At 47.2% G+C, this 15,098-nt stretch overlaps 2 protein-coding genes across 2 annotated transcripts; one reads left to right on the top strand and one right to left on the bottom strand.

Annotated features, from left to right (window-relative positions):
- Nucleotides 1-182: 182 nt before the first annotated feature.
- Nucleotides 183-3,288, bottom strand: irf4l (interferon regulatory factor 4 like). Its single transcript, XM_049722144.1, has 8 exons — nucleotides 2,900-3,288; nucleotides 2,395-2,581; nucleotides 2,139-2,215; nucleotides 1,917-2,055; nucleotides 1,754-1,855; nucleotides 1,304-1,687; nucleotides 529-638; nucleotides 183-450 (listed from the first exon to the last, which is right to left on the bottom strand). Exons 1-8 carry the CDS (start codon nucleotides 3,095-3,097, stop codon nucleotides 295-297), a joined length of 1,353 nt encoding a protein of 450 aa, XP_049578101.1. The 5' UTR covers nucleotides 3,098-3,288; the 3' UTR covers nucleotides 183-294.
- Nucleotides 3,289-4,449: 1,161 nt separating this feature from the next.
- bphl (biphenyl hydrolase like) lies at nucleotides 4,450-14,556 on the top strand. The gene is made up of 7 exons (XM_049722214.1): nucleotides 4,450-4,614; nucleotides 12,438-12,541; nucleotides 12,942-13,108; nucleotides 13,228-13,381; nucleotides 13,477-13,608; nucleotides 14,044-14,167; nucleotides 14,249-14,556. The coding sequence occupies exons 1-7, from the start codon at nucleotides 4,544-4,546 to the stop codon at nucleotides 14,349-14,351; spliced, it is 855 nt and encodes a 284-aa protein (XP_049578171.1). The 5' UTR covers nucleotides 4,450-4,543; the 3' UTR covers nucleotides 14,352-14,556.
- Nucleotides 14,557-15,098: the final 542 nt, after the last annotated feature.

The following is a 15,098-nucleotide window of genomic DNA, read 5'->3' as shown; positions in this document are numbered from 1 at the left end:
AAATTTGCCACTTTTTGTTTGACCTGGAAGTGAACATGTGATGCAAACTTTTTCAGGCAATCAATTTCTGTGGCTTTCTGTTCTGACTTGTGGCAATAGTCCTCTCTGCTTTCGGGTTTATTGTCAAACGTTGCTTATGCATTTGAATGATTCTAATTTGATGAAATGATTGAGACAGCCCGTCAACTGCATGGCATTTTATTCCAGATTTAAATTGCTGCACAGCTGCGGCCTGTGCAAACGAGCTATATACACTATTTCGTATCTTGATCATCCAAATCATATCTGCTCCGGTCACTGCTGCAGGCTGCGATGCTGCGTGAGGGCCCTGTGATAGTCCTCGGAGAGGCCCACATGTTCCGTGAGGCCCGCATGCTCATAGCCGCGGTACAGGTGTCCACTTGTCTGCTGGGCGTAGTACAAGAGCTGCCTGGCAAACAAAGGCTCCACCTGGGAGGAATATTCCGTTTCATGTTGAGCTTTTACATTTCCTAACGCTGGTTTCAGTGTGAGTGCTTTGTCAGTCACCTGCACAGTGAGGCCTGCCCTCTGGGAGTCAAGACCTTCATCTCCAAAAGTCAGAAGAACCTGGAAGCGAGTGGCCAGCGGTCGACTGTGGAGCCCCAACGTCTGGATCTCTGATGGCCGGCACACAGACAGTGGCGATTGTCAACTTGAGATATGTGAAAAGCATTTAATCGTAAAAGCTTGGTTTGAGGTGTGACCTTTGGGGCTGACTGCAATGGAAACCCCTGTGTGGCCACAACACATTTGCAAAGCCCTAAACACTTGGCACACTTCACACTTGAGCTGTTTTAACGTGTGGGTGTGGACGCATAGACGGCGTAGCAATCATTGGTGACTCATCTTAAAGGACACCCTGGCCCGCTGCAGCTGTTGACAGCCACTTTTGGGGGACTTTGCTTCAGGTTTTAGGCCCACACAACTTGTTAGTATTCAAAAGATGAGCTATTGGCAAACTCGACCTTCAGCGAGGGTCGAAGAATCCCGTGAGCTTCTCATGGTGCAAAAAGAGCTTGGTGTCACGCTCACTTGCGTTACCTGCTAAGATTGCCCAGCTAAACATGATTCAAATTAAAGCCATTCAAATTTGGTTTGGTGTGACGATGCAAACTTCCGTCTTTTGTCTTCTGGCCATAATGTTATTCATACATTTTTCATTTTTTTTTCAATATTAATATAAATGCTGATTGTAAACAAAGTAGTCACAATAAAGATGTATGTAATGTATGTAACTGGCCAGCGAAAATAGTACAGGTAGCCCAGCCCTGCCGGCTCTCACCTGTGAGGTAGTCCTGTGTGTGGAGTAGTTTACAGGTGACATCCCGCTCCAGCTTTTTGGGCTTGTCACCATAGGGGGCGAGTCCCGCCTGCCAGTACACTCGGCCCTCACACAGCCGCTGGGCGTAGAGTCCGTCAGGGGCCATCCAACACAGCAGCCCCCCCTCCAAAGCAGAGGCATGGGGACTCGCCGGCCGCTCCAACGCTCTCCTCTGAGCCGCGAAGGTGTCGGCGGCGGGCAGCGGGACCACGTCGCGGCCTCCTGAGGACAAGTAGTGTTTTTCCTCCAGGGAGGCTGGCAAGATATGGCAGCCTTCCGGGCTGAAGGTGGTCACCTCCTTCACCAGGGTGTCCCGCAAATACACCAGCACGTGCAGCCGTGTGTCTGCATGGAGAAAAGACGTGTGAGTCATGAACCTTTTTCAAAGAAAAGATTGTACTCGCAAAGTACCTCGGAATGCCTCTGCTGATCTGATGCTGCCGTCTAAACTAAAAGGTGAGGGCTGAGCGTCGGTGGGACCGTAAGAGTAAATGGAAGCTCTGAGCTGGTATCCTGCACGCATGCACACGAGTCATTTCAGGGGAACCCATTACTTACTGCGTGAGCGACATACCGTTCTCCACAGATGGGCCCTGCCACGGCAAGATGCGAGGGGGACACGGGCCCTGAGTGAAGGACAGCTCTGGCAGAGGGGTCTGCTCCTGAGTGAAGTCCCTCCAGCCGCATTCCGGAGAGGGAACGTACGTAGGCATCTGTTGAAGGACACACGACACGCCGTTCGAACCAGCCAACCGCATCATTGACAAAAACCTTGGGGCGGGCCATAGAGAATCACCTGAGTTGGAAGAGCGGCGTAGGCTGAAGTCACAGAATAGCCAGCGGTGCTCAGAGGACCGTCCTCCTCTCTGGGCCCTGAAAGTCAAGTTGGACACATTTGCTGCAATGCTTCCTCAGAAAAAGCGACGGAAGCAACCGGCACTTTGCAGCCGGAGTCATACGACTTGGACTCGTTGGCGTTTTGTCTTCGAGAAAAAGTCCATCTCCCCCATCACGGTTCCATCTCAGAAGAGACCAATGATGCGACAACTTACCTTTCTTGGCGCCCTCGGGGATGACGCGGTAGACTTTGTAGGGGTCGGAGATGTCCAGCTGGCTGCGCTCCACCAGCTCCTCAAAGTCGTTGCTCTTGTTGAGGGCACAGCGGAGGCGCGTCTTCCAAGTTGGCGGGTCGGGCTTATCCACCCCCTCCCGGTATTTGCCCTTGAACAGCGCCCAGGCCTACAGCGACATCAAACGTTGGAAAAAACTCAAACAGCTCCACTCACTGCCTACTTAGTCATTATTCTTATGACATCCGACATGTTGGTGTTGCGCTTTTCGATTACTCTGCATCAAACAGTCACCACAAAGAAAGTCAATGAAAAGTACACACGGGCAGTGCTGAACTTGAAAATCATCAGAAAAATAATCCATGCATTTGCACTCTATTTACAAAAGGGCGCAAAGGTGAAGCAAGCCAACGCAAATCAACACAGGAAGAAAAGCGAAAGGCAAAGGGAGGACGCAGGAAGCTAAGGTGTCATTTGTTTTTAGTACTTTGAAAAGTGCAGCGTCCTCATCACGGTTGTAGTCCTGCTTGCCGGCGTGTTTCCAGGGGATCCTGAAGATACTTTTCTCGTCATTCTCCCACACCAGGCCGGCATATTTCCCACAATCCACCTGCTCAATGAGCCACTGTCGCAACTTTCCGTTGCCGCTGCTTCCGTGAAGTCCGTAATCCGCGTCAGGGTTCATGTCTGGCCCGACGGACACCACGTCTGCCCGTCTCCCTCACTTGGGTCGAAGTGAGTCTCTCAGCCAAGTTTGCCAAGCAACTTCAAAGTTGCGAACTTCTTACTTGTGCTTTGCAGGGGAAATCTTTTGCACAGCCACACTCGCCTTGCCTGTCAAGCTCTTTCACAGCTCTCAGTGAGTGTGAAGTCGCCGTCATCATCTCGCCGCTTAAATGTGGCGCGTCTCGCGCCCCTCAAGGGGTGTGGCCAGAGGATGCTGCATGGGGATGTTGCATGTTTCTTTGAGGTGGGAGGCCACTTGTAGAACAACTATCAAGCTTTGTGCGTGCATTTGCAACCACTCAACGAGGGCACAGTTGCCTCACTACAAGCATGAAGCTGTCCTGCTGTAGTGCGCTGAACTGTCTTGCAAGTGGGCACAGAAAGTGGATGAGGATCTGAACAATTTTGGAATAAAAGCTCAAATGACTTGATATAGCAGCTGCTGCATCTGTGACACACGGCGTGGGGGGGTCAACGCTTAACCGAACCCGGTCAGGGTCACGGGGGCGGTGCCAGACGGAACCAATCCAAACCGAATCCGTTTCTAAAAAGTCACTGATGTTGCCGTCGGCGTTTTGTTTCTCGATGGCTGCGTGCTGAAACGCGAGCTCATTTTGTTTCCAGTAAATGCGGCCGCATCTTCCCCAGAGTTATTTTAAAACTCGGCAGGGCAATCCTTGTCTTGAACTGCGTTCCTGTGTGCGGTTGAGATGCTGGCACGGGTCGGGCGCGCTGACAGGCAGCGGAGGCGTTTACAATCAGCGGAGCTGAAAAAAGCACATTTTCATTTACAAAATAAAGCCTTTCCATACACGGTCATCTTTTTGTTTAAAATAGCTTTCATGTTCATTTTTATTTATTAAAAAAAACTTACTATGCATGGTATTTTTTTTATTATTTAAAAACATTAAATCAGTTATGGTTCCTTTGATCGCTCCACTGTTACTTGGATAACTGTGGCAATTCTAGAGCTAATACATGCAAACCATGGTCTATTTATTTATAATAATAAAAAAAAACCTTAATATTCATGGTCATTTTTATTTGTGAAAAAAATGCTTGGTCATTTTTTTAGTTAAACAGCTTTACGGACATTCATGGGCATTTTTTTCAATTAAAAAAAAAAAGAATTCATTAGAATTCAGAATTTATTTTAAAAATTACAACAAAGAAAGAATTCGCAATCAGCAGTGTCTCAGTTTGATTCTAAATTCCAATGGATTGAGTACAGTGGAGCCAGGCATTTGAAATTGTAATTGAAACCAATAGCAGCAGCAGGAGCAGCAGCAACTCGTGACTCTGCAACAGCGAGTCCGTTAGCGTCCTTTCACTTTAAATGCAAAACGATTCGAGGGAAGACTGACGAAGACTGAACTTGAAAGCTCAGATTTTCGAGCAAGCGGGAATGACATCGGTTTTGCGTGGAGGACGTCTGGTCAGCCTGAGGAGAGCGACGGTCACGATGCAGTCGTACTGGTGCTCACACGTCGACCATGTTTAATATTGAAACATGTCTTTGAAAAGTGTACGGGCGCTTGAATGCGGGGAAAGAAAAAAAGGACGGGAGGGGGAGGGGGCTGCTTGTTCCAGTGGCGTCACCACTTTGGCAGGAAGTCGTTCATGCGTGATGATGTCCACTAGATAGCGTCGTTTCTCCATGTGGCAAACAGGAAAGAAAACATTCTTGCTAAAACACGTACACCATGTCTCGCTAAGGAAATATTTGCTCCCTCAGTGACCCCTCGTTTATTGCGGGAGACGAGTTCCAGAACCACCCATGATAAACGAAAATCCGCAAAGTAGAAACGGATACAGTGCCTTGCGAAAGTATTCGGCCCCCTTGAACCTTTCAACATTTCGCCACATTTCAGGCTTCAAACATAAAGATATAAAATTTTATTTTTTTGTCAAGAATCAACAACAAGTGGGACACAATCGTGAAGTGGAACGAAATTTATTGGATAATTTAAACTTTTTTAACAAAAAACTGAAAAGTGGGGCGTGCAATATTATTTGGCCCCTTTACTTTCAGTGCAGCAAACTCACTCCAGAAGTTCAGTGAGGATCTTTGAATGATCCAATGTTGTCCTAAATGACTGATGATGATAAATAGAATGCTCCTGTGTGTAATCAAGTCTCCGTATAAATGCACCTGCTCTTCGATAGTCTCAGGGTTCTGTTTAAAGCGCAGAGAGAACCATGAAGACAAAGGAGCACACCAGGCAGGTCCGAGATACTGTTGTGGAGAAGTTTAAAGCCAGATTTGGATACAAAAAGATTTCCCAAGCTTTAAACATCTCAAGGAGCACTGTGCAAGCAATTATATTGAATGGAAGGAGTATCAAATCTACCAAGACCCGGCCGTCCCTCCAAACTTTCATCTCAAACAAGGAGAAGACTGATCAGAGATGCAGCCAAGAGGCCCATGATCACTCTGGATGAACTTCAGATAACTACAGCCGAGGTGGGAGAGTCTGTCCATAGGACAACATTCAGTCGTGCACTGTACAAATCTGGTCTTTATGGAAGAGTGGCAAGAAGAAAGCCCTTTCTCAAAGATATCCATAAAAAGTCATTTAAAGTTTGCCACAACCCACCTGGGAGACACACCAAACATGTGGAAGAAGGTGCTCTGGTCAGATGAATCCAAAATCGAACTTTTTGACCACAATACAAAACGATATGTTTGGCGTAAAAGCAACACAGCTCATCACCCTGAACACACCATCCCCACTGTCAAACATGGTGGGGGCAGCATCATGGTTTGGGCCTGCTTTTCTTCAGCAGGGACAGGGAAGATGGCTAAAATTGATGGGAAGATGGATGGAGGCAAATACAGGATCATTCTGGAAGAAAACCTTTTGGAGTCTGCAAAAGACCTGAGACTGGGACGGAGATTTATCTTCCAACAGGACAATGATCCAAAACATAAAGCCAAATCTACAATGGAATGGTTCACAAATAGACGTATCCAGGTGTTAGAATGGCCAAGTCAAAGTCCAGACCTGAATCCAATTGAGAATCTGTGGAAAGAGCTGAAGACTGCTGTTCACAAACGCTCTCCATCCAACCCCACTGAGCTCGAGCTGTTTTGCAAGGAAGAATGGGCAAGAATTCCAGTCTTTCGATGTGCAAAACGGATAGAGACATACCCCAAGCGACTTGCAGCTGTAATTGCAGCAAAAGGTGGTGCTACAAAGTATTAGCGCAAGGGGGCCGAATAATATTGCACGCCCCACTTTTCAGTTTTTTATTTGTTAAAAAAGTTTAAATTATCCAATAAATTTCGTTCCACTTCACAATTGTGTCCCACTTGTTGATTCTTGACAAAAAATTAAAATTTTATATCTTTATGTTTGAAGCCTGAAATGTGGCGAAATGTTGAAAGGTTCAAGGGGGCCGAATACTTTCGCAAGGCACTGTATATATTATTTAGAATTTTTAACACATTGTATTGAAATTTCCAACACAGTGTTTCTTGTTGGCCGCTATAAGGGACAAGTGTACTGTAAGTCAATTGAAAGTATGGTTTACCTTGGCAAACGACAGTGTCCAGCCTCAGAATTACCACACTACACGATCATCATGTACATCATGCATAGCGAAACCAAAGGGAGTCACAGTTGCGCATGAATCTCCTGTTTCATTGTGGTCCAGTCCAGAATATTTTAAACCAGGGGTCATGAACCTTTCTTAAACCGAGAGCTACTTCCTGGGTACTGATTAAGGCAAAGGGCTACCAGTTTGACACAGACTTCTGAAATAGCCAATTTGCTCAATTTGGCTTTCACTGTGTTATTATTGTAATTTCCAGTTCACATGTAAGTGTAACTTTAACAAGAATAGCAAAATTACAGTCAAACCTTGGTTTTTGACCACAATCCGTTCCAGAAAGCGGTTCGAGAAGCGAATCAGTCGAATTCCTAATCTATTTTTCCCATTACAAATAATGGAAAAATTTTTAATCCGTTTCAAGACAAACCCCCCCCCGCCTTTTTTTAAGCATTTTTTCATTTGCGCATAATTGTCCGATCGCGCAACTGCAGCGCACCGCCGAACGCGCAACCGTAACGTGTCGCCCACCGCGCAACTGCACCGTGCTGGTCGCATAATTGTGACAGAGCCGTCGCTGAAATTTAGAAAATATTTTTAAAGTCTTGATGTACTTTTTTCAAAATTTAAGTCGACCGAAGTGCGCAGGGAGCTTAATTTTGTCCGATCGCGCAACTGCAGCGCACCGCCGAACGCGCAACAGTAGCGCGTCGCCGACTGGGCAACTGCACCGAGCTGGTCGCATTATTGTGACAGAGCCGTCGCTAAAATTTCGAAAATATTTAATATAATAAGTCCTGATGTACTTTCCAAAATTTAAGTGGACCTCAGTGCGCAGGGAGCTTAATTTGGTCCAGTCGCGCAACTGCAGGGCGCCGGGCGCTCACTGTCGCATTGCTTTAAGAGCGTCTTTGTGTTTTAGGATGGCTTTACTGCTCCCACTTGCTTTCTTTGGAGGCATGATTAGGGATTAATACAGTAATAATAATAATAATTCATTAAATTTGTATAGCGCTTTTCAAAAACCCAAAGACGCTTACAGGGAAGAAGGCAAAGACAAACAATGGGGGGGCGGGGGGGGGGGAGGAGGGTGAGAGACAATGGGATAAAATTAAGACGAGGAAACCAGTTATGGGTAGGGGAGGTCATAGGTTTGAGAGCAGAGGTAAGTTTTTAGACGAGACTTAAATATGGGGAGTGTGGGTGAGTCACAGACAGACTGAGGGAGAGAGTTCCAGAGTCGGGGTGAAGTGCAGGAGAAGGCTCTGTCCCCAAAGGATTTGAGTTTAGATTTTGGGACTGTCAGACGTGAGGTGTTGGAGGATCGGAGGGGGCGGTTGGGACAGTAGGGGACAAGGAGGTCGGATAGGTAAGTGGGAGCCAGGTTGTGGAGGGGTTTGAAGGTGAGGAGGAGTATCTTGAAGATGATGCGCTCCTCAATGGGGATCCAGTGAAGGGAGCGGAGAACAGGAGTGATATGTTCACGGGACCGGGTGTGGGTAAGGAGACGGGCAGCAGAGTTTTGGACTAGTTGCAGTCCATGGAGTGAGTGAGCAGTGATTCTAGTGAAAAGGGATTTGCAGTAGTCAAGCCGGGATGAGATGAAGGCGTGGATGAGGGATTCAGCAGCAGGAAGAGAGAGGCAGTGCCGGATTTTGGCAATGCGTCGGAGGTGGAAGTAGGAGGTCTTGACAACTGAGCTAACGTGAGGGTGAAAGGACAGTGTGGGGTCAAAAATAACGCCAAGGTTGCGTGCCAGGGGGGAAGGAGTGATGTTTGTGGAGTCGATGGTGAGTGTGATGGATCCAGTTTTATTAAGGGAGGATTTAGTGCCTATGAGGAGGAGCTCTGTTTTATCACTGTTGAGTTTGAGAAAGTTGTGGGACAGCCATGTTTTTATTGTAGAGATGCAGGTTTCAAAGTGGGTGAGGGAAGGGTTATGAGTTGGTGTGGTGCGTATATAGATCTGGGTGTCATCCGCATAGCAGTGGAAGTCCAGATTAAGTTTGCGGATGACATTATCAAGAGGAAAGAGGTAACAGATGAATAGGAGGGGGCCAAGAACTGAGCCTTGGGGGACCCCTTGTGTAACTGGGGAGAGGATGGATGTGTGACCGGAGAGAGAAATGAACTGGTTTCTGTTGGTGAGATAGGAGGTGAGCCAGTCGAGTGCAGTGCCCTCAACACCTAGTTGGCGCAGCCTTTGGAGGAGGATGGAATGGTTCACAATGTCAAAGACTGCGCTAAGGTCAAGTAGTAGTAGGATGTTGAGGGCACCAGAGTCAGCGGAAATGAGGAGATCGTTGGTGACTTTAACAAGAGCTGTTTCAGTGCTGTGAAGTGGGCGGAATCCGGACTGGAAGCGTTCATAGAGGTTGTTGGACTGGAGATGGGTGTGGAGTTGGGCGGAGACAATGCGTTCAAGGATTTTGGAAAAGAATGAAAGGTTGGAGATGGGACGGTAGTTGGAGAGGTTGAGTGGGTCCAAGGTGGGCTTTTTGAGGACGGTGGTGATGGCTGCAAGCTTATAGACAGTGGGAAAGTGGCCGAGGGATAGAGACTGATTAAAAAGGGTGGTGAGGTAAGGGAGGAGGACAGAGAGGCAGGCCTTAGTTAAGGTCGTTGGAAGGGGGTCGAGAGAGTGGGTGGTTGTCTTGGATGCGGTGATGATGTCTCGGATGGTGGAGGAGTCGACAAGGGAGAAGGCAGTGAGAGAGGGGAAGGGCGGGAGATCGGGAAGGGGGGGCAGGAGAGGAGGGGAGGTGGGGGAGGAGGAGTTGTTGATGGTGACGGTCAGAGAACTGTTGATTTGGGCAATTTTGTTGTTAAAACTGACAAGGAAGGAGTTACAGAGGGCGGGTGAGGAGGGTGGCTTGGTGGCTGGTGGCTGGAGCAATTTGTTGACGGTGGAGAACAGGATGCGGGTGTTCCGGTTGGTGTTATTAATGAGAGATGAGAAGTAAGAAGATTTGGCAGCAAGAAGAGCATCACGATAGGAGGAGATGTGTTGTTTAAAGGTTTCAGCATGAACGGTGAGGCGGGTTCTTTTGTAGAGGCGTTCGAGTTGACGGCCAGTTTGTTTCATGGAGCGGAGTTGCGGGGTGTACCAAGGGGCAGAGTTAGTGAATGTAACAGAGGAAGTTTTCCAGGGGGCTAGGGAGTCAAGGGAGTCGGAAAGGATGTTGTTGAGCATGGTGGCAAGGTCATCAGGGGAGGAAGAAGTGGGGTCGGAGGGAAAGGCAGAGGATAAGAGCTGGCAAAGCGTGTTCGGGTTTACAGTCTTGATGTTGCGGTAGGAGATGGTGCGCTTTGTGGAATTATGAGGCGAGGGTAGAGGGGCGGAGAAGAGGATGCAGAGATGATCAGACAGTGGAAAGGTGAGAGGACGGGGGTTGAATGTGAGTGGAAAGGAGGAGCATACTACATCCAGGGTGTGGCCTTTGGTGTGGGTGGGGAAGTTGATGTGCTGGGTGAGATGAAAGCAGTCCAGAAGAGAGATGAAGTCAGACGTCAGTGGAGCAGTTGGCTGGTCGATGTGGTTATAGAAGTCACCGATGAGCAGGAGGCGATAGGAGACTGAGGATACAATGGTGAGGAGTTCAGAGAGTTCAGAAAGAAAAGACGGATGTGACTTTGGGGGGCGGTAGATAAGAACAGCAGTAGTGGAGTTGGGGAGGGAAAAAGCGAGCTATTCAAAGGATGAAATAGATGGGAGGTTCAGGTGCAATTCAGTGATGTGTAGGGACTGCTTCTGGAGGACAGCAATACCACCTCCTCGCCCAGAGAGGCGGGGTTTGGCAATGTAGCTATAGTTAGACGGAGTGGCTTGGTTGAGAGAAAAAAAGTCCAGGGGCTGTTGCATGTTTCACAGAGGAGGAGCAGATCCAAGTTATTGTCCAAAAGTAGTTCAAAAATAACTGGTGATTTGTTGGAGAGGGAGCGACAGTTCAACAGCGCGAGGGAAATGGATGAAGGAGCAGGGGTGGGGGAGCGGAGATTGTTGAGGTTGACAGTACGGGAGGTGGGGGTGATGGGGGGGCGAGAAGTAGTCCAGAAAGAAGGGATGGGTGAGCCATAAGGGAAATGTCTGTTAAAAGATAGTCCAGAGCCACGGTGGATGTAGCGGCGACGGCGGAGGATCCCAGCCTTGCTGGCAGCTGAGGCAGCAGCGGCAGGGAGACGTTGATTATTGTTGAGATGATGAAGATCAGCAGCAGTGTAGACAATTGTACGAGAAGTTGGTGGAATGGAAGCCCGGAGTAATAGAAGTGATAGTTCATGGAGGAGATGAGACGTGACAGCATCTGGGAATAATCCAGATAAAATGCTAGAAGTGGCTAGCAGCTGGTTAGCTAGAAGTTGATGGGCAGTGAAATGCATGGAAGCAGCAGTGGACCAAATTGTGATGTTGGTGGAGTGGCTGGTGATGTTGGTCAATCCCGACTGTACCCGTGCAAACGGCAAGCCCCAGTGCGTCATGGCGGCACACAGCCGAACCACGACCAGCGAGCTCGCAGCGAGCGGGTGCTCCCCCCGAGGACGCCGGCCAGAAAGTTCTGACTGAGGCTGTTTGCCGAACCAAGAGCGAGCAGCTACAGGATTAGAGTCGGAAGGTAGGAGGGTCCAGTGGTGGGTTGACTAGCTGGCTAGCGTAGCTCGTAATCAGAGGGAGCGGGAACAGAGAGGTGCAAGCGGAGCTTCCAGAGATACACAGTGGGCAGGTGAAAAGGTAAAAATTAGGAGGAAAAACAAAGAGAAAGCGGGCACACTTAAAACGGGAAACACAAAACAGATAGGGGACAAACAAATAGCGGTCACGGTTCGGGATCGAAGCGGCAGTCAACAATCCAGACGCCAGCGTTGCTCAAACCCGGAAGTAAATTGTCACAAAACTGCAATCAAAGTTTGTGACTCAAAGTAACGAAAATACAATAACAATGGAGTCAGTCGGCATCCGGGCCGCGCGGTCGGGTTTTCTCGGGTCCTCCCGGCTCATCTCGCGAGGTTCGACCTCCGAATTTTTTTCTGTTAAAATTCCGATTTGTTCGAGAACCAGGACCTTCGAAAACCGAGGTTTGACTGTAAAAGAAATAGATGCAGCTCACTAACAAGTGCCGCTATTTGAGCTAATTCTAGAACAGTCCTGCGGCCGACTCATGTGGTCCTCACGGGCGACCTGGTGCCCGCGGGCAACGTGTTGGTGACTCCTGTTTTAAACGCTCGCCAATACTTTTACACTACATAAACACTTCCCATTCCCTTAATAACCATTCCCACACTGTTCTGTGCATGTATTGTACCTTTACCGTAAATAAAACAACAAACACGTGATATTGTCACGTGTCCCGACTTCTTCTGCACAGGTTAGTGCTTCTTCCCTAGCACATTGTTCAGAGGCATGGCCCACACTATCAGCGTGTATTTAAATGCCGTTCTCCCGTCACTTATAAATCCGCGAAGTAGCGCATTTGTGAAAAGTGAGGCGCGAAGTGGTGAGGGATCACTGTATAGCACGCAGTAGGTTACGTGTTGTTTTACAACCACTTTGTATCCCTCAGTTAATCTCCTGTCATAACCTCCCCTCACATTATCAAAATCTCAAAATGATCATGGTATGAGATGTTACATCATTTCAAATTAATATAACTAGAATCATAGTTTTCTTGGTGCTGTATTGAAATATATTGTTGGTTTTCAGCACTGTAAATAAAGTCTCTGTCATGTTTTTTTGGGGTGTTTTTCTACAGCTCCTCACTGACGTGTGGCAGGCAAAATGTGAACGGGGTTGATCTTTACTATGAGAAGGCAGGCACAGGGAAACACGCTGTGCTGTTGCTTCCTGGTGCTTTAGGTACACACTAACCTAACGTACACAACACTCGCTTCATGTTCAAGGGCGTCTTCAAGATTTAGTACGGTGGATTTAGAAAGTCTCCACATTGTACTTTTTTTCTCTCTGTCCATCCTTTCTCAAAACCGCATTTCCAATCATGCAGTCGTCACAATAGCAAGCAAAGCAAGCAAAGCAAGCAAGCAAGCAAGCAAGCAAGCAAGCAAGCAAGCAAGCAAGCAAGCAAGCAAGCAAGCAAGCAAGCAAGCAAGCAAGCAAGCAAGCAAGCAAAGCAAAGCAAGCAAAGCAAAGCAAAGCAAAGCAAAGCAAGCAAGAAAGCAAGCAGCTGATTAGAGCAGATTAAAAACTAAACAAAGCCAAATATTTCTAAATAACAACTTGCTTTTTTCATCCACAACAGGAAGCACAAAGACAGATTTTCAACCTCAGCTGAAGTCTTTGAATCAGGATCTTTTTACAGTCGTGGGCTGGGATCCGCGTGGTTATGGGCAGTCACGACCTCCAGACAGAGACTTTCCGCTGGACTTCTTTGAAAGGGACGCCAGGGATGCGGTGGATCTCATGAGGGTAGGTCGCTCATCTGAGAGGAAGTCTCAAGTCTTAAAGTTCAACTTATAGGCAAGTCCCAATACATTTCCATATCATTAGAATGGATTCACTTACCAGTGTAGGCATCTTCATTTTAGACGTTGGGCTTTCTCAAGTTCTCTCTGGTGGGATGGAGTGACGGCGGCATCACGGCCCTGATCGCTGCTGCCAGGAATCCCGACTTCATCAACAGGATGGCTGTATGGGGGTCCAATGCGTTTGTATCGCAACAAGACCTCGACATTTACAACTGTAACCGCTCACTCTTGAATCCCCTGTCGTCAAATGCGAGGGGCATTTTTGCTGACATTGTATCGCCTTTCATGCGGGCTCGGCGGGACCACCAGCGGTCCGTGATGTGTCCAAATGGAGCGCAAGGATGAGGGCACCCATGGAGGAGGTGTACGGAGCACAAGTCTTTGCTCAAACATGGCAAGCCTGGGTGGGTGGCATGGTGCAATTTGCACACAGAGCCAAAGGTGAAAACAAGGCAGATAATTTAATACCACGAGATGTGTTTACAAGCACTGAAAAGATTTCAAAACACTGAGCTAATTCCTACATTACTCTGTGATGGAAAGATGAAGCTTCAGATTTGCTTCATGAAGCACTTGCATTTTTTGGACTCAATGTTGTGCTGAAAGACACTGACAATGAAGACACCTAACCCAACAGCGCCATCTAAAGGAGTCACAAGGTACGTCTGGCTCATGAAGCAAATTTGAAGCTTCATTTTGCTAAGCAAAAAGTACAAAATAATTTTACACACATTTCGCCATAATCATGTTTGGATTTTGTAATTAAGTAACCTATTTTCCACAAGAGATGTCAGCTGCGATATATTTCTCATTTTCAGTTGAAATATATTGAGCATAGGCTCTCACAAACTTCTTTAAAAATGTCCTCTCTTTTAGGAAACATCTGCATCGAGCTCTTGCCTCTGATCAGATGTCCGACTCTGATAATCCATGGCCTAAAGGATCCGATAGTGCCCCGCAGTCACCCTGACTTCCTCCTCAAAGGCATCCCGGGATCACGGTGAGACCAGAGCATGTGACCATGTCAGGAAAAAAAAGCCCATCATAGATCGTAATGGTTGTGTTCCCTTTCCAAGCGTAGATTACATCTGATGCCAGAGGGAAAGCACAACCTCCATCTGAGGTTTTCTGAAGAATTCAACAAACTGTTGGAAGATTTTCTGCAAGAGGGACACAATCATTAAACTAACACTTTACGTCTTGAATGATGCTGGATCATAAATCTTTAACGGAGTGGCCGGGCCGCCTCATGAAGCTCAATGGGGTCAGACAAAAGAGAAGCTTGCATAAGTTAATATTCTTTCAACAACCGCTTTGGAAGATCCTTGGGCTACACGATAGCTCCTTCTGGAAAGGATCACACTTCAATATTAAACACCATTACAGTAATTCCATTTCTTGTCATTTATTTTGTCAAAAGTCTTCAAAAGAGTACCGTAAATTCCGGACTATAAGCCGCACTGGACTATAAGCCGCACCAGCTAAAATTCAGGGATATTTTAGTTTTTTTTTCTTACATAAGCCGCACCGGACTATAAGACGCACGTGCACATGAGTTTTTTATAAAGAAAGACAGGACACAGAAAGCCGTAAAAATCCATAAATACGCCGCGCCGCCATTTAAGCCTCAGGGTTCAAAGTAACCTTCTGAATAAAATACTAATAATTACAACTTGTTTTTAGTGAGCAAAATGTCAGAAGAATTGAATTTAAATGCTGATTGGGTTTTAATACAATTCAGATGGTCCAAACAGCGCCACTGCTTTGTGTAATCTCTGAGTCACATGGCAGAGTAAGAGAAAGGGTTTAGAGCCCTTTGACGCAGGTCACCTAGCGTGCATTCCTACTAAAGCTCATAATAGTCACAAGCAACACAGCCAGAATAAGCAGCAGCCATAGTAGTGTTTCAAAATTGTATTTTTGTTGTTGTT

Source organism: Syngnathus scovelli, chromosome 10 (assembly GCF_024217435.2).
Source record: "Syngnathus scovelli strain Florida chromosome 10, RoL_Ssco_1.2, whole genome shotgun sequence".
Classification (NCBI taxonomy): Eukaryota; Metazoa; Chordata; class Actinopteri; order Syngnathiformes; family Syngnathidae; genus Syngnathus; species Syngnathus scovelli.
This window is presented reverse-complemented; position numbering and strand designations above follow the sequence as displayed.